This window comes from Botrytis sinoallii (genome assembly GCF_014898435.1).
Source record: "Botrytis sinoallii strain Bc 23 chromosome Unknown BSIN_016, whole genome shotgun sequence".
In the NCBI taxonomy this organism is placed as follows: Eukaryota; Fungi; Ascomycota; class Leotiomycetes; order Helotiales; family Sclerotiniaceae; genus Botrytis; species Botrytis sinoallii.
Genome location: NW_024066043.1, coordinates 24,276 through 38,627, shown reverse-complemented (window position 1 = coordinate 38,627; position 14,352 = coordinate 24,276). Strand labels below are relative to the sequence as shown.

The following is a 14,352-nucleotide window of genomic DNA, read 5'->3' as shown; positions in this document are numbered from 1 at the left end:
TTGTTGAGTTCCTTATTCGAATGATGGCGGATTGAAGTTTCAACCATCGGGTATGAGAGAGAAACCCTGTAAGAACCATATTACAGTCTCATGGCGAAACGAATCAACGACTTCTTCACTTGCATATGGCCGTTGAACATAACTTGAGAAGAGGAATGCATTTAATAGGTATATTTGCGCCAGTTCATAAACTTCAAGGTATCATAATACATGCTTCATCTCCACCTCACCACCAAGCCGGATATGTCTATTGCCATCCCTTCTTCCCACCACGTTCCCCACTTCGTAATCCACACTCGATCCCAAGTATGATGTTTTAATCATGGCTTAGGAATATGAATGGTCTTACTAGTCATCATGCAGCCCCAAAGAACAAAAAGTCCCACAACTGGATGAAATTCAAAAATAGTTCCAGTGCCAACCGTCCCTAATGGTATATTGTCCAAGATCCAGCCCTTGGATACCCAGTATGCCATTAATGCGGCAATGGAAAGGGAAGTAGGGATCGGTGTGCCCTCAAAATATTTACTCTTCCCAGTGGCATCCTTAGGAACATTGGCTACGGTGATATTGAAACGGGCTAGACGGGTGAGACCGCAGAGGACGAAGAAAGTAAGGAAGAGGTGGTCGAGAGGAGTGCGGATACCGATAGCAAAAGCTGCAGCGGCAGGAGAAACACCAAAGGATACCTATAGAAGAAATCGTTAGAATCAAATTTCCGACACGTATGAAAGTGCCAGGAAGAACTGTACCAAATCCGCCAAAGAATCCAATTCTTGACCCATCAAACTACTCTTCTTTCTCCATCTGGCAACCTTCCCATCCATGAAATCGAAGAACAATCCAAAAGGCATAAAAGCTAAAGCCGCCCAGAGATTTCCGTGCGCATCTGATGGACCTAGACAATATCGCATCGAGGCGAATACAGACATAACACCACAGAACCCTGATTTGTAGCAGTTAGTCAATTTGTGCGAGAGACTTTTGGAAAAGCAGAATTACCATTGAGTTCGGTAATCAAATCCGCAAGATGCAACATCTTGATCATGGAGAAATGCCCCGTATCTTTCTCTAACAACCTCTTTTGTTTATCCATAGCTAGAGCATCCGTTAGCACACTATACAATAGTATGAAATCCATCTATTGACCCAAGAGGGGGAGGGGTAATCAAAGGAGCAATCATAAACATACCTGGCCCACCGGTTGTTGAATCCTTTGTTGCGCCATTTGCGGCATTGCCGCTGTTTCTTTTCGACATCTGAGATATATTAACTCAAACTGAGTATTCAAGGTGTAACAAAGATGTGAGGGTATCGTGAGGTTGTTGGTTTTGAGCCTTTTTGGGGAAGAGTGATTTTCTAGGTTTGTTTTCTTTTCGTTTGAAGAGCTTGGTTTTACCAGCCATGACGTTGAGGGATCGCCAAGCCACAGCTGAACAAGGGCTTGAGCAAACCTTAAACACCAACAGCACTTGTTATTATTGCCTTGGAAGGAATCTGAATGGATTGAACAGCCTTTTAACCCCAAGGACAAAGATCGAATTCGAACTGGTCATTTCCAGTATTACATACATATTTTTGGGGGTAACCAATCATGTACTTGGTGATACAATCATTCTTGCCGAGAACTTTGAGTGGGACTCGGAAAACATGCACAGCTCACAGATATATTCCACAGATGTGTTTCACAGATATATTCCGCAATCACTTCAGTCAAGACTGTCAGAAACTGGAAAATCTGTCATTTATTCTAAAACGCCTCTATAGATATGCCCAAGTCACGCCATTCGCACTGAAGCTTTTACCTAGGTATTGTTATTAACCACCCTGAAAAATAAATATCATAGGATAAACGGTAATCTGTAGAACCGTTCCAACCACGTCTTCCCAAACCAAATTATACAATATTAATGCGTACTATTCGCTTCCCCAGCGATTACCTGCATGTTTTTACCGAGTAAGAATGATACCAAACCCATCAATCCATGATGCACATGATCCTGAAACGCCTGCGATAGTGTATCCTCTCGGGGGTATCAAAGTATGCCTGGAAGTGTTAGCGAGATCTTATGCGAATAGCCGGATGTAATAATATAAACTATTGTAAGTCATAGCAACTAATGTGATATAGCACCGGCGCAGGATGGGAATATACTAACCCAGAACCACCAGCAGGGTTTCCAAAAACCTGGGACTTCCTGCCTAAACTAGTCATGATTGCAATTCCGTCCAACCACAACCCACTTCTGACGTAGAATCCAGTAATGTACTCTCCACGACGTGTATCTAACAAGATATTAGTAATTCAGGCGGAAACTTTGGGAATTCTGGTCACATACCAAGATTGAAATCTGCGGAAGATCCACCCCTCTTGCCAAAAAGTTGTGAGGTCGCATCTTCATAAATAAACTCTATACCGTCGAGAGCGAAGCCCGCCCAGCTAAAACGCAAGTCAGTGGTCGTACTTAGGTGGAGTTTCTTAAGAATTTGAGAAGGACGACCCAATGTGATCCTTCCAACCGGGTTGAAACAAGTTTTTAACTTACACTCTCACTTGTATCATCAGTTTCGTTTGATGAATTGAACTGTCAAAGACGACTTCTTGTGGCTGGGTTCCGTCCATCTGTGATGCACCCAGCTTACTGCTCCTGAAAGCCATCTGTCCATTCTTCAATTTTAGCTTACTGGCTTTTGAGACGAGTTGGGTAAAGTCATCAACATCATGGCTGCCACCAGCGAACGACTTTACGGATATCTTCAGTTTCGATTTTCGGCGGTCTTCTGGTAGTTGATTTCTTAGATCTTGCTCTGTAAGAGTAATTTGTCGTTGAATGGGTCCATTGCCATTCCCATCTCCAAACTCTTGCCAATTGTGACAAAGATCCTCGCCATCCGTGAATATCTCGAGGAAAGCTACACCAGATGCCGCTGTAATTATCACACTGCCATTATCCACAGGCCATACTTGTATGGAGTCATCGTTAGCTCGCGGAGGATCTGTAGGGAGTGCGAAAGATGGGTGACTTCGAAAGCGTAGAGTGTCTAGCCTATGCCATGTGCATTCGTCTCTTGGTAAAACCAGCCCTCCCTTCGATCTGGTGCGTGTTGAATAAGGCTCTCTGGTGGTGAATGATCGGTTCAACGTGACGTAGTCCCGAAGCATTACCCCGTGCTCTTGATGGGGGCATCCAAACAAATGGCCTACTTCATGTAAGTGTGCACCTATTCCAATATTGGCAGCCTCCCAGTTGCTGCCGGATTCATTACAGTCATTGGCTACAAAATTAGTATCGGTGATTGTACAATCGGAGAATGCTGGCACAACTTCTTCGAGGGTAGATGGATAACTTTGTAATGCCTGACTTCCAAAAATGGCTAGTTGAAGCTCGCCGCCTCCACCTCCGAGGGCCGCATGACCAGTGATCATATTTTGCTGTTTCTCCCAATGAGCGTCTAGGAGAAGAACTGTCACATACTGTTTCTGACCTGGCTGGGGCTTAAAATAATTTTTGACATCTTCACTGGCAAAGGAAAATAGATCGCCTCGGCGGGCACCATTTTCATTCTGCTGGGCGACATCAAGATGCCGAAGTTCGGCAACAGTCTTAGAGCTTCGAATGACATGGATTTTGGCTTCACTTCGCATTGTCCCAGCTTCCCGGTCTCTATAGTTCGAGGTGCCCGTAATCCACTCTTCTTCGAATCTAAATGTCCTCCTGCCAAGCTTATTTCGGTACATCTGCTCAGCGGTGAATGCTTGCCACCTGCTGACCGTTAGCTCGTTCTCTTTAGGTAGAGAAGATAGATGTTGAGACTGATAGAAAAACAAGAATCAAACTGATAGGATGTGATGTCGCCCTCTTTCCGCCTTCAAAAAAGTTCGTCCCCGGAGCCACTGATTCCACAGGAAGATGCTCATTGCCAATTCTAGCAATGACAACTTGCCTACTCACCACTAGGATAGTAGAGATTTATACAGATGAGAAATTATACGTACAGATAAGCGGCCATTCTGAATTTTCGTGTAGCAGTATCCAGGCCATTGCCTTCTCTCTCGATGCGCGAAGGAACAGCATCGAATGTGCCTGGTGAATCTTTTCCAAGCAATATAACCAATTGAAGTGGAGGATTTGTAAGAGTAGGTAGCATGTGAAGAGTGAGGAAAGAGGAGTGTACAGGATTAGGAGAGTTGCTATTCGCGAGTTTTGGAGATGTGAAATCGAATCTCAATCTATTAGGTCCCGGGGTAAGGTAAACAAGTGCCTTAAAATGAGACTCAGAGACTGGCCAGTATGTCGGAGGAAATCCATCGTCTAGACGAGTGACTGTGAGCGTCCCATCTATTTGGACTTCTGATGGATCAGATATCGTGCCATATATCGATAAGACCTTTTGATATACCTGTTTGATGTATGTTAGCTTCACCAATCCTGGAGCTTGGATAGGAAAGCTTACCCATGTGTTATCAGTGATAGATAGAATTCGCGGCGAATATGGCGAGACGGGCAAAGCCGACTTTGAAGAAGGGGATCCTACGCCCGACATCCCAGATACACTATGTCTATTTGATCCAGTGGTAGAAACGGTTGGTCGAGTTGCTCCCATACCGTTGAGGTTCGATGAGGACTGTGAATTTGTCATTGTTGGTGGGGTTGTAGCGCCATAAGAAGAATTCAAGGATATTTGCGATTTACTCGAAGTGAATGTGTTGCTTCGAGGAGCGCTCCCACCACTCGCATTACTACCAGTAGATTCACCTGTGCTGGAGTCGGTTGTTTTTGCGCCGGACTTGGAGCGCCTCTTAAAGTCCTTCAAAAAGGAAGGGGCCATGATATAGCTAGAGCAAGGAGTGTAGCTGAAGACAAGGTCGCCCGATGAGTTAGCTTGCGATGTTTTGAGATCAAAGCGAAGAGGACATTGAAACAATCCTTCGGGATTGATGACAGCGGAGATGATGGCAGACCTTTGGTGGTGTTTTGTTCAAGGGAGTGCTCCCCTCGACTGGCAGTAGTTGAGAAAGAGGAGTGCTAATTTTGGGACTAAAATGATGAAGCTTCTTGCTTGATGGTCCTGATGGGGGGCTAAGAGGAAAGAGGTTCTCCAGGGATATTTAATCAATGGGGAATCAAAGAAGGCAGATCCTTTTTCAGAAAGGCAAAACGAAGGTGTGAATGGTGGTTGTGAATGTTTTTAAATATATTAATGGATTTAACGTTTTCCAGTCAATCCAGCATAACTGAGCGCTCGTATCAAAAGAGAGAAGGAGTGTAGTGATGGATGACCTCGGAAATGATATTAAGGAGGATTCTTTGAGAATATTCGATTATTTTATCATTATTATTATTATTACGTGTAGATTGTAAGAGGGGATTGGATTAGCTTGGTAGGTAGATATTGTTCAATTGAGTTGAAATTGGAAGAGAAAATAGGTAATTAGGTAGATGATCTTCAATTCATTATAAAATACGTACGAAGTAGTGAGGGACGTAGGTAAGTGGTAGATGAGTGGAACGGTTGGAGATGAAGTTGATTACTAGGTAAGTAATAAGATAAGTTCCTGGTAGTAGTTTAGTCGATGCAGGTGGTACGTGATAGTACAAAAGTAAGTGGCAGATAAGAAATGCCATTATATACCTAGGTAGGCATATATATAACCACCACCTATTTGTAAATATAAATACCAACACAAACATGAATATGAATATGAATACAGTAACATCATGATAAAAACTAACCATCCATCTACATATCACATCCTACCTAGCAACTCCGTACTACGCTGGAGAATCGAAAACATTGAAACTTGAAAGACAACCTTGGAACTTTTAGACAAGACAAGACGGCAACGGCAACAAGTTTGGCGGGGAGCATACTTTCAAGGACATCTATAGTTCCTACCTCCCTAGTAGCATTTATTGCCGGGGGCCCTTGCAACTAATGACATCCATGAGCTACCTATATTATCCATAATCCATCCATCCACTTTATGTTGAACGGAACAGAAAAAGAGGACTATGATCACACAGACAGTGCATCGTGCGTCGTATCGTATCGCATCGTAGCGTAAGCCAATGGATGAAACCAGTCATTTCAAGATTCTTTTTTTGGATCATTCCAAATGCTGCTGCAATGGGGGCTGCAATGGGGGCTGCAATGGGGGCTGCATTTCAACTGATACTGCAGCCAATATGTATTACCCGTTACAACACAATACAACAATCCAACAATCCAACAATACATGACATGACATAACATGTCATGATTATCCAACCAGCCAGCGAAATACAGTTCAACAAGAGACACATGTTTGATGAATGATCGTCAATACCTTCCATTGATGTTCCGAAAGCATCTCTTTGACACAGGGAGATTTTAGCAGTGGTGTAACCCAATTCACTCCATCTACCTACACTGCTGCAATCATATGAGAATCATGATTCAACTGTACCTACCTAGCATGCTGTCTTATGTGCTGCGGCCAATTAATTCCTACACAACATATCTGCCATGTTGACTGCGCATTCCAGACTCCAGACTCCAGACTTCAGACTTCAGACTTCAGACTGCAGAGGGGACATGGTAAAAGATGACGTTGTAATGGCACAGGTACGGACTAAAGGAAGAAAAGACTTCTTCCTCGCTATCCTCGCTACTGTCTAGCTACTGGTGAGTATGGATAGCTAAAGGAAGAGAAGACGCTCATATTTGGGGGGCCTGGTGGGCTCGTGGGCTCGAAAAACAAACAAGACTGTGTGTAGCTACTACTCGCTCCAGCAAGTAGTAGCTACACATTCCGTACAGTATATTGTAGGTACATAGGTAGGTAGGGAGGTAGACTCGTAGCAACGTGCGAGATGGTCTAATAATGCATGATTCTCGTGGAGTGAGTACAGCTATATCATACCATCCTCTGTACGTACCTTCTAGACGCGCCCTCCATACAATGATTCAATAAACTACGACAGATAGTCTTATTATATAACACAATTCGAGATGTAATAGGTAAGTGTCGCATCTCATATATGGACAATCTACTCCGGCCTAAACTTCATTAATCTGAACCCAATCGGATTCTGATACAATTCAACAGACTGTTTGATATCTAGAATTCGAGTCTTACTCTCAAAACACCATCTATCATTGGTCAATGCTGAAAAGTCCAATTTCCTTTTTTCTAACTGCAATATGTCTTCCTCTCTCTCTCTGTTGCTTTCTTTCTTCCTTTTACCCAGAGGCTCTCGAGAAGCTTTCAATGTCCCCGAGCCCTATAATTCGTTTGTCTTGAGCACATTACAGAACCTGAAGACCTAAAAAATTACCGCTAGACCGCTAGACCAATAGCCCCTTAGCAGCTCAGCTCAGTCTGATCACTTCCCCTTGTAAGCGATGGTAGCAGTCCCAGGAATGAGCAACGGAATTCTGACCTCTTCATCCTCAACCCGTACCATTCAATCATCATACAATTAATTCACTTTTTGGAAAAACTATACCATAATTCCGAATTTGGGGGGGAGATAATTTTATAAAAACTTCTGTACAATCATTCATTTATATTGCTGTTGACCCGCAACGGAAAACTCGTCCAAGAAAAAAAAAACAGGTGGAAGAAGCTAAGGCTAATTTCGACCTTTGGCGCCGACCTTACACTTCTACCTTTAACACTGTCCATAATATTTGCCTCTGGTATATACTTCTTTCGCAGCCTCATCAACAAGCAGATCAATATTATCGGCATACTAGATATTGATTAATATGTCTTCCCCATGGAAGAAGCAGCCAGAGGAGGTAGCGGGAGCGGTATTGAAAAGAGCTGAGTTGAGCAAGGTAGACACCTTCTTGTGTTATTCGAATCAAGTCCATTGCCCCAACACTATACTAATATCAAATCATCTAGATGGCTCGGAAACTGCAGAATCGATTGGCGCTCGCACAATTCAAAGCCGAAAGGGGTTGGGAAGATCTTACACTGGATACAATAGAACCAAGGATGGAAGAAGAACTAAGAAGAAGACGGCCAACCTCAAGTGGAGATATGTTATCGGACTCATCCTCCAGTGTAGCGTCTGAACTACCTTACTCGAACCGAAGAACCTTACTGAGTTCCCCTTTGAAAGCCACCGCCATATTTTCCGATCGAATTGTATCGAGTGGTAGCAGCACTGGGCCTAGGAAGAGGTCGTACCACACTACTTTCCAACAACCAAGCTCAACAGCTGGATCTCGAAAAAGAGTTCGCTCTTCCCCCACACCAAGTAGATTATTACGTCAACCAAATAGCTCCTGGAAAAGTCACCGTCAACTAGCCCAGTCGTCTCCTATCAAGCCACGCAAGCCTCACTTCACCACCTCGGCGGGACCGGATCTCTCGTTCTACCGGGGATCTTCACATATGCCAGATGACCTTACCTCCCCCAACTTCGCAGCCCCATCTGACGATGAAGACAGCCACCTGCCTCTACACTCTTTTAATATCCGACCTTCGTCTCCGCGAACCCCGTCTCCCATTAGGAACAGAGGCAACCCACACCGTCGAATCAAAGAAGGTAATGGCAGGTCAGCAGAAGAAGAAGCGGATCTTTTACTGTACCTCAGTAGCCCCGCAAATCCAATTTCGCGAACGAGCATGATGCAGCCACCATCTACACCACCGTCCAGGAAGCTTGATTTGCCATCATCTATGATGACCACTCCTAGTTATAGCGGTGGTCTTTCGATATTTGGTGCGCCGGCCACACCTTCACAAGGATTCGACTTTGCCGATTTTGTCAACATAACACCGAGTCCAGCTCAAACGACTTGGACCCCAAGAGCTGCAAAGACCCCATTGACTGTTGCACGTAGGCGCTTGACTTTTGAGAACTTCCATCCACAAAATGCAAGCCCATCAAGGCGTGACAGTCCTGCTTCTAAGCATACCGGACTTGGCATGCAATTGGGTGGTGATCTTCTACCCTGATTTATGCTTATTTTACGTTTACGATTCACATTGATGTTTACGAGCATCAACTCCTATTCTCACGATTATGTTACTTTGTATATGAATTTGACGGCTCTTATAATGTTCTTTCTGCATGTGGTACGAGCAGAAGTTTGGTGTTTTGGTGGGAAGCTAATATCCTGGAAGTAAATCCCTGGTAGGGATATGAAAGATGTGATAAGTTTGGTTAGTTTTATTGTATTCTATGTTATGGCGGTAAGAAAATATATGATGGGAAGAGACGGCGAGATGTAAGTAGCGGGGTCGTGTGGGATAGGGATAGGGAAAGGGAAAGGAGTGGAGAAGAAGGGAAGGAAATCCTTGAGAGCGCGTCTTTTTGTCTTTTGCTCACTACCTCTCTAGATAGAATGGCGAATTTTCGTGTCCAATTCGCGATATGGGAATTTCAACAACCAATGAACTTTAAGTTATCAGGAATCAATTGTTCTAGAATTTATGATTGGTGGATTGACAAAGTGGCTTACAAAATATGGGTTATGACGATGTGATAGGGTCACATCTAGATTCTGTGCAAAGTAGGTAGTGGGTGTGCTCCGTATGAGACTACATTTGCAGTGAATACTATTGCACATTGGCTATCCGATCAATAAGACTTTATTAGAAAAAACCTCGGGACCCTCGGTATTTTCCGTTGGCGGACCTAATATAGTGTGTGTACGCCGCCAACTGTTGGGACTTGGACGCGATGTTGACTTAGCTACTCGATCACCAATGTGATCATATTTGCTTCGTTCGTTATCATTCACATTCCAGTGTTTGCCACTTCTTCTCAAGTATTGGAGGAACACGTTGTATAATTTATTCGAAACTGTGCCTTTCTTTGCTGCACATTGGAGATATGGCTCCTACAAGTATTTGGGTAGCTTTTTCCCTCTTCTTCTATTTCATTGTGAACAGGATATACAAATCACACATATATTCTTCCAAACTGCGCAAATTCGAGTGTCAAGAGCCAGTACCGAAAGACACTATCAGCCGTTGGCCTTTCGGTCTTGATATGCTCAAGATAGCTCTGGAGGCCGATCGTGGCAAATTCTTCCCACTCCTCCTTCAAAGAAATGTCCAACAATATGGCATAACATTCAAGTATTCGATCATGAATACTTCGAGTCTTTTTACAGTAGATCCGAAGAATCTAAAAGCTATTTTAGCGACACAATTTGACGACTTCGATCTAGGGTCAATGCGGATAGGGGCCTTCTGGCCTATGCTTGGGAAGGGCATATTTACACAAGATGGCCACGAATGGAAAGTAACAAGGGATATGATGAGACCCCAGTTCAATCGGGATCAGATGAGTGATTTCGAGGTGGAGGAGAAGCATGTTCAGAATTTGATGAGAGCTATAGATACCAGACTTCAGGGTGACTGGACCGCAGAGATAGATCTACAGGTTCTTTTCTTTCGATTGACCATGGACTCTGCAACAGAAATTCTACTTGGACAGTGAGTAGAATCTTTACCACACTTACGTTGCACTCTCCCCCAAATATTCCGGGGGCGGTATTGCAATAATCTTTGATGCTGTACAATGATAACTAAGCTAACAACGGTTTTAGGTCTGCTGATACCCAGCTTCTCGATCTGCCAGAAAATCAAACAAAAGCCCAGGGTACCAGAATAGATTTTGCGGCTGAGTTTGACAACGCTTTATCTTGGCTTTCTACCCGTGGCCATTTTGCTGATATGTACTGGCTGGTCTCCAGCAAAGACTTCAGGAATTCTTGCAACAAATGCAACGAATATGTCGATCATTTTGTTCAACTTGCTCTCAACAGAAACTCACTGGCCAGAGATCAAGACAAAGATGATTCAACCGCAATCAAGAAGAGATACATTTACCTGGACGCCCTTGCAAAAGAAACACAAGATCCAATTGAGCTTCGTTCTCAGTGCTTACATTTGATGCTAGCAGGTAGAGACACGACGGCCTCATTACTAGGATGGTTGTTTCTTTTATTCGCTCAAAATCCCAATCAGTATCAAAAGCTGCGTAATATCGTCATCGAAAACTTTGGAACATACGAAAATCCTTTGGAAATAAACTTCTTGGACCTCAAAAATTGCCGATATCTCCAACATTGTTTGAATGAAGCTTTGCGACTTTATCCACTTGTACCATTTAACGTCAGACAAGCAAACAAGGACACAACCCTACCACATGGCGGTGGAAAGGATGGAAAATCGAAAGTCTTTATTCCAAAATGGTCAATAGTTGAATACAGTGTTTTCGCCATGCATCGTAGAAAGGATATATGGGGTGATGACGCCGAGGAGTTTCGACCTGAGAGATGGGAAGGAAAGAAAGTGGGATGGGAATTTTTACCTGTAAGTTTGGGTTCAGCTCTTTTCCCGTCCGAGGCTTCTTACTGACGTTGAAGAGTTTAATGGTGGTGCAAGGATTTGTATCGGGCAGCAATTTGCCTTGAATGAAGCCGGTTACGTTGTTGTAAGACTTCTTCAGAGGTTTGATATAATTCGAGATATGGCAACGGACTCAGTTGTGAAACATGAACTCAAACTCACAAATTCCTCCGCCAACGGTGTTAAAGTTAAGCTACATGCTTCCACTGTATGAGAGCAGATGTGTCCAGTATCATGTGCTATGCTTTTTATTTCTCATTTTCCCCAATTGGTCTTGGAAAATTGGCAATTTTGCATAACTTGGTGGTATGAGACTAGAAAGGAATGATTACATTTGGATTAGCATTGATGCACGAGTACAAATGGCAGGCGAAAAACAGCAGCTCGGCGGTCAGACATCTCGCGTAGTAGCCAGTCTTGTTCATTCATTTAACTCCAATTTAAATACTCACTCATGCTAAGCCCAGTTTCTTGAGAATAGCCTTAATTTCTTCAGCGACGAGATCTGGATCATCAGTTTGTATAAAGTGACCACAGCCACTGGCAATCTTCACACCCTCACATCGATCTTCATCTGTGATACTCACTAGACCGGCATTATATTGGGCCCAATGTCTTCACAGCGCTGATTAGTCAAACATTCCCGCCAAGAGCACTGCAACGATACAAACTTACGGATTCGTAAACCTCATACTCATGCTCTTGGGTGTTCCCATTCTTTTTAAACTCGCGTCCGCAAACGTAACCGGATCGTGCCCTACAACCGTAAGCCACGGACCTTTTCCATTCGTACCAATAAGTTTAGGTTTATCGTCACAGGGGAGTAATCTTGGACCAGGTCGTCGATCCATGGATTCAGAGTTTGGGACTGATAAATCAAATACATTTGTCAACCGCGTGCGTGCTTCAATATATCGGGAAAGTGAGCAGTCTGGTGCGAGTACGGTAGAGGGGTCGAAGGTGGGGGATAAAGGATCCGGGAGGAAATCGCTAAAATTTATATTGGCGATGTTGGAGTCAAGTGCGATGAGCGCGGCGCAAATGAATGGATGGGATTGTACATAGAGACGGGCTATGGGGACCTGGCAGAATGTTATTTTGAGGTTACACGATTGAAGAAAAGAGGCAGGGCTCATCGATTATCGTAGACAGGGCGAAAAAAATGTCACAAAGTACTTACTCCAACTGAGGCAGCCACGAATATCACACTCAGTCTCCCATTTTCGGCATCAGTTTTCTCAAGCCCAAGTTCCTTACTAGCGACAACTAGAATAATTTCGTGAAGATCATTTGCAGCGTCCATGAAATCATGTCCATAACCATTTCCATCATCTAGAGGATCTCTTGCAGTAGTCAACCCCTGCCCATAACGGTCAAATGTTAAGAGTGGTGGGGCTTCCTTGACATGAGATCGAAGAACTGATATACATGACTCCCATGAGGAAGCGGGAAGACCAAGTCCATTTACAAAGACAACAAGGGTGTGGTGTAGCGTGACATTCGATTCTGAGAGGGTCGAATAAGATGCACGTGGAAAGAAGGTGTAAGATATCGGAGCTTGTGGCTTTGAAGGAATAGTAAGGAAAGATGGACACGGGTCGATCGGAGAAGTATCAGAGGATTGTTTCATTTCGGGAATTGTGGAAGTTGACCAATTTATCATATCTAAACCTATGCGATATTCATGAAGTGGATCAATGATGTATTCAGCCCTATGGTAAGGCGGGGACACAAGACTAAAAACAAGGGCGCCGCTCGGGCCGGTGCTCTGAGATACTTATCTTATCTCAATCAGTAAGCGAGCTATCTATCCATGTAACCTTTCGAGCATACCAACCAATCTTTGTGCTTCGGTAAGACAATAACAACATATCATCCCGACGCAGATCACGATTTGAGAATGGCATCTCCAGCTGTCCCGCTGAAGCGAACCTACAATCACAAATCACACTCTTCCGAAGATTTGAAAACTAAACGTATCTGCACAGCGGCAAGTATAGCTGCTGCAAAGATATCATAACGGGCACCTACAATCGAACGAGTTCTCACCATCTCAGAAGATGCTGTTTGGTCGCTCCGCAAATCTGACCTCCGTACGCACTTTCTTACTCTGCAACAATACACTCAATCACTTTCCAATGCAATGCCAAGAGTCGACTCTGGTGCGGAAATCCATGATGATTTGAATGAGATCCCTTTGCCCGAGATCCTTCCCCCACTCCTACGTATGCCAGTCGAAATCCGCCAACTAATCTACCGTCATTTGCTGACACCTCCCTCCAATGACCGCCTTGGCCCCCATCCTCGCCAACTCCAATCCCACATTTATCTTTCTCGCGCTTTCGAAGTCGCCGTTCTACATCTGAATCGCCAAATATATCACGAAGCGCTCCCAATATTTTACGGCGACTCCCTTCAAACCATCTCTGTAACCGTCGACTACAATCTCTGGACACACAAAACTCAACGCTCCGATTTAGTTCTCTCCTCATTCCTCACCTCGTCAATTCGGAATTTATCCCTTTCCGTCCAGCTCGGTAGCGAGAAACGAAAACAGAAACCCGATGACTTCGAAGCGGAGGCGAGACTAATAGAAGTAACTAAAGGAATTAAGAAATTGAGGAAATGGTTAGCAGGAGCTGACATCCAAATTTTGAGGATTGGATGACAAGAGCCCCCGCAGACCTACACATTGGAACAGAAAAAAGAGATCTTGGATGGACTGAGAGCATTGAGGGCAGTTAAAGTGGAGGCCGGGAATATTAACTGGGGGCTAGATTGGAACAAGGGAAAGAAGTTTAGGTTTGACGTTGATTATTTAAAAGAATTGGAAAGAGAGCGATCCTGACAATGGTATGTCAGAATTTGTACACGTGAAAAGTTCGAAGTAAGACAAAAGTTGGGATACTGGAGCTTCAACTTATTAAGCCGATCTATCTATTGCCATTCATGACATTACAACATTTCCCATTAAATACAATTTACCCAAA

At 43.9% G+C, this 14,352-nt stretch overlaps 6 protein-coding genes across 6 annotated transcripts; 3 read left to right on the top strand and 3 right to left on the bottom strand.

Moving 5' to 3' along the window:
• Positions 1–320: 320 nt before the first annotated feature.
• On the bottom strand, positions 321–1,259 carry EAF02_008371 (uncharacterized protein; the record flags this gene model as incomplete). Its single annotated transcript, XM_038904419.1, has 4 exons — positions 321–689; positions 753–946; positions 1,003–1,098; positions 1,193–1,259. The coding sequence occupies 4 exons, from the start codon at positions 1,257–1,259 to the stop codon at positions 321–323; spliced, it is 726 nt and encodes a 241-aa protein (XP_038755476.1).
• A 691-nt stretch (positions 1,260–1,950) lies between these two features.
• EAF02_008370 (uncharacterized protein) lies at positions 1,951–4,830 on the bottom strand (the record flags this gene model as incomplete). The annotated part of the gene is made up of 6 exons (XM_038904418.1): positions 1,951–2,047; positions 2,160–2,286; positions 2,340–2,440; positions 2,547–3,764; positions 3,998–4,401; positions 4,456–4,830. The coding sequence occupies 6 exons, from the start codon at positions 4,828–4,830 to the stop codon at positions 1,951–1,953; spliced, it is 2,322 nt and encodes a 773-aa protein (XP_038755475.1).
• Positions 4,831–7,752: 2,922 nt separating this feature from the next.
• On the top strand, positions 7,753–8,956 carry EAF02_008369 (uncharacterized protein; the record flags this gene model as incomplete). The annotated part of the gene is made up of 2 exons (XM_038904417.1): positions 7,753–7,824; positions 7,895–8,956. The coding sequence occupies 2 exons, from the start codon at positions 7,753–7,755 to the stop codon at positions 8,954–8,956; spliced, it is 1,134 nt and encodes a 377-aa protein (XP_038755474.1).
• An 880-nt stretch (positions 8,957–9,836) lies between these two features.
• EAF02_008367 (uncharacterized protein) lies at positions 9,837–13,075 on the top strand (the record flags this gene model as incomplete). The annotated part of the gene is made up of 4 exons (XM_038904415.1): positions 9,837–10,444; positions 10,558–11,326; positions 11,382–12,450; positions 12,548–13,075. 3 exons carry the CDS (start codon positions 9,837–9,839, stop codon positions 11,574–11,576), a joined length of 1,572 nt encoding a protein of 523 aa, XP_038755472.1. The 3' UTR covers positions 11,577–12,450; positions 12,548–13,075.
• EAF02_008368 (uncharacterized protein) lies at positions 11,815–12,992 on the bottom strand (the record flags this gene model as incomplete). The annotated part of the gene is made up of 3 exons (XM_038904416.1): positions 11,815–11,977; positions 12,038–12,444; positions 12,543–12,992. 3 exons carry the CDS (start codon positions 12,990–12,992, stop codon positions 11,815–11,817), a joined length of 1,020 nt encoding a protein of 339 aa, XP_038755473.1.
• Positions 13,076–13,262: 187 nt separating the features above from the next.
• EAF02_008366 (uncharacterized protein) lies at positions 13,263–14,030 on the top strand (the record flags this gene model as incomplete). Its single annotated transcript, XM_038904414.1, has 2 exons — positions 13,263–13,356; positions 13,420–14,030. 2 exons carry the CDS (start codon positions 13,263–13,265, stop codon positions 14,028–14,030), a joined length of 705 nt encoding a protein of 234 aa, XP_038755471.1.
• Positions 14,031–14,352: the final 322 nt, after the last annotated feature.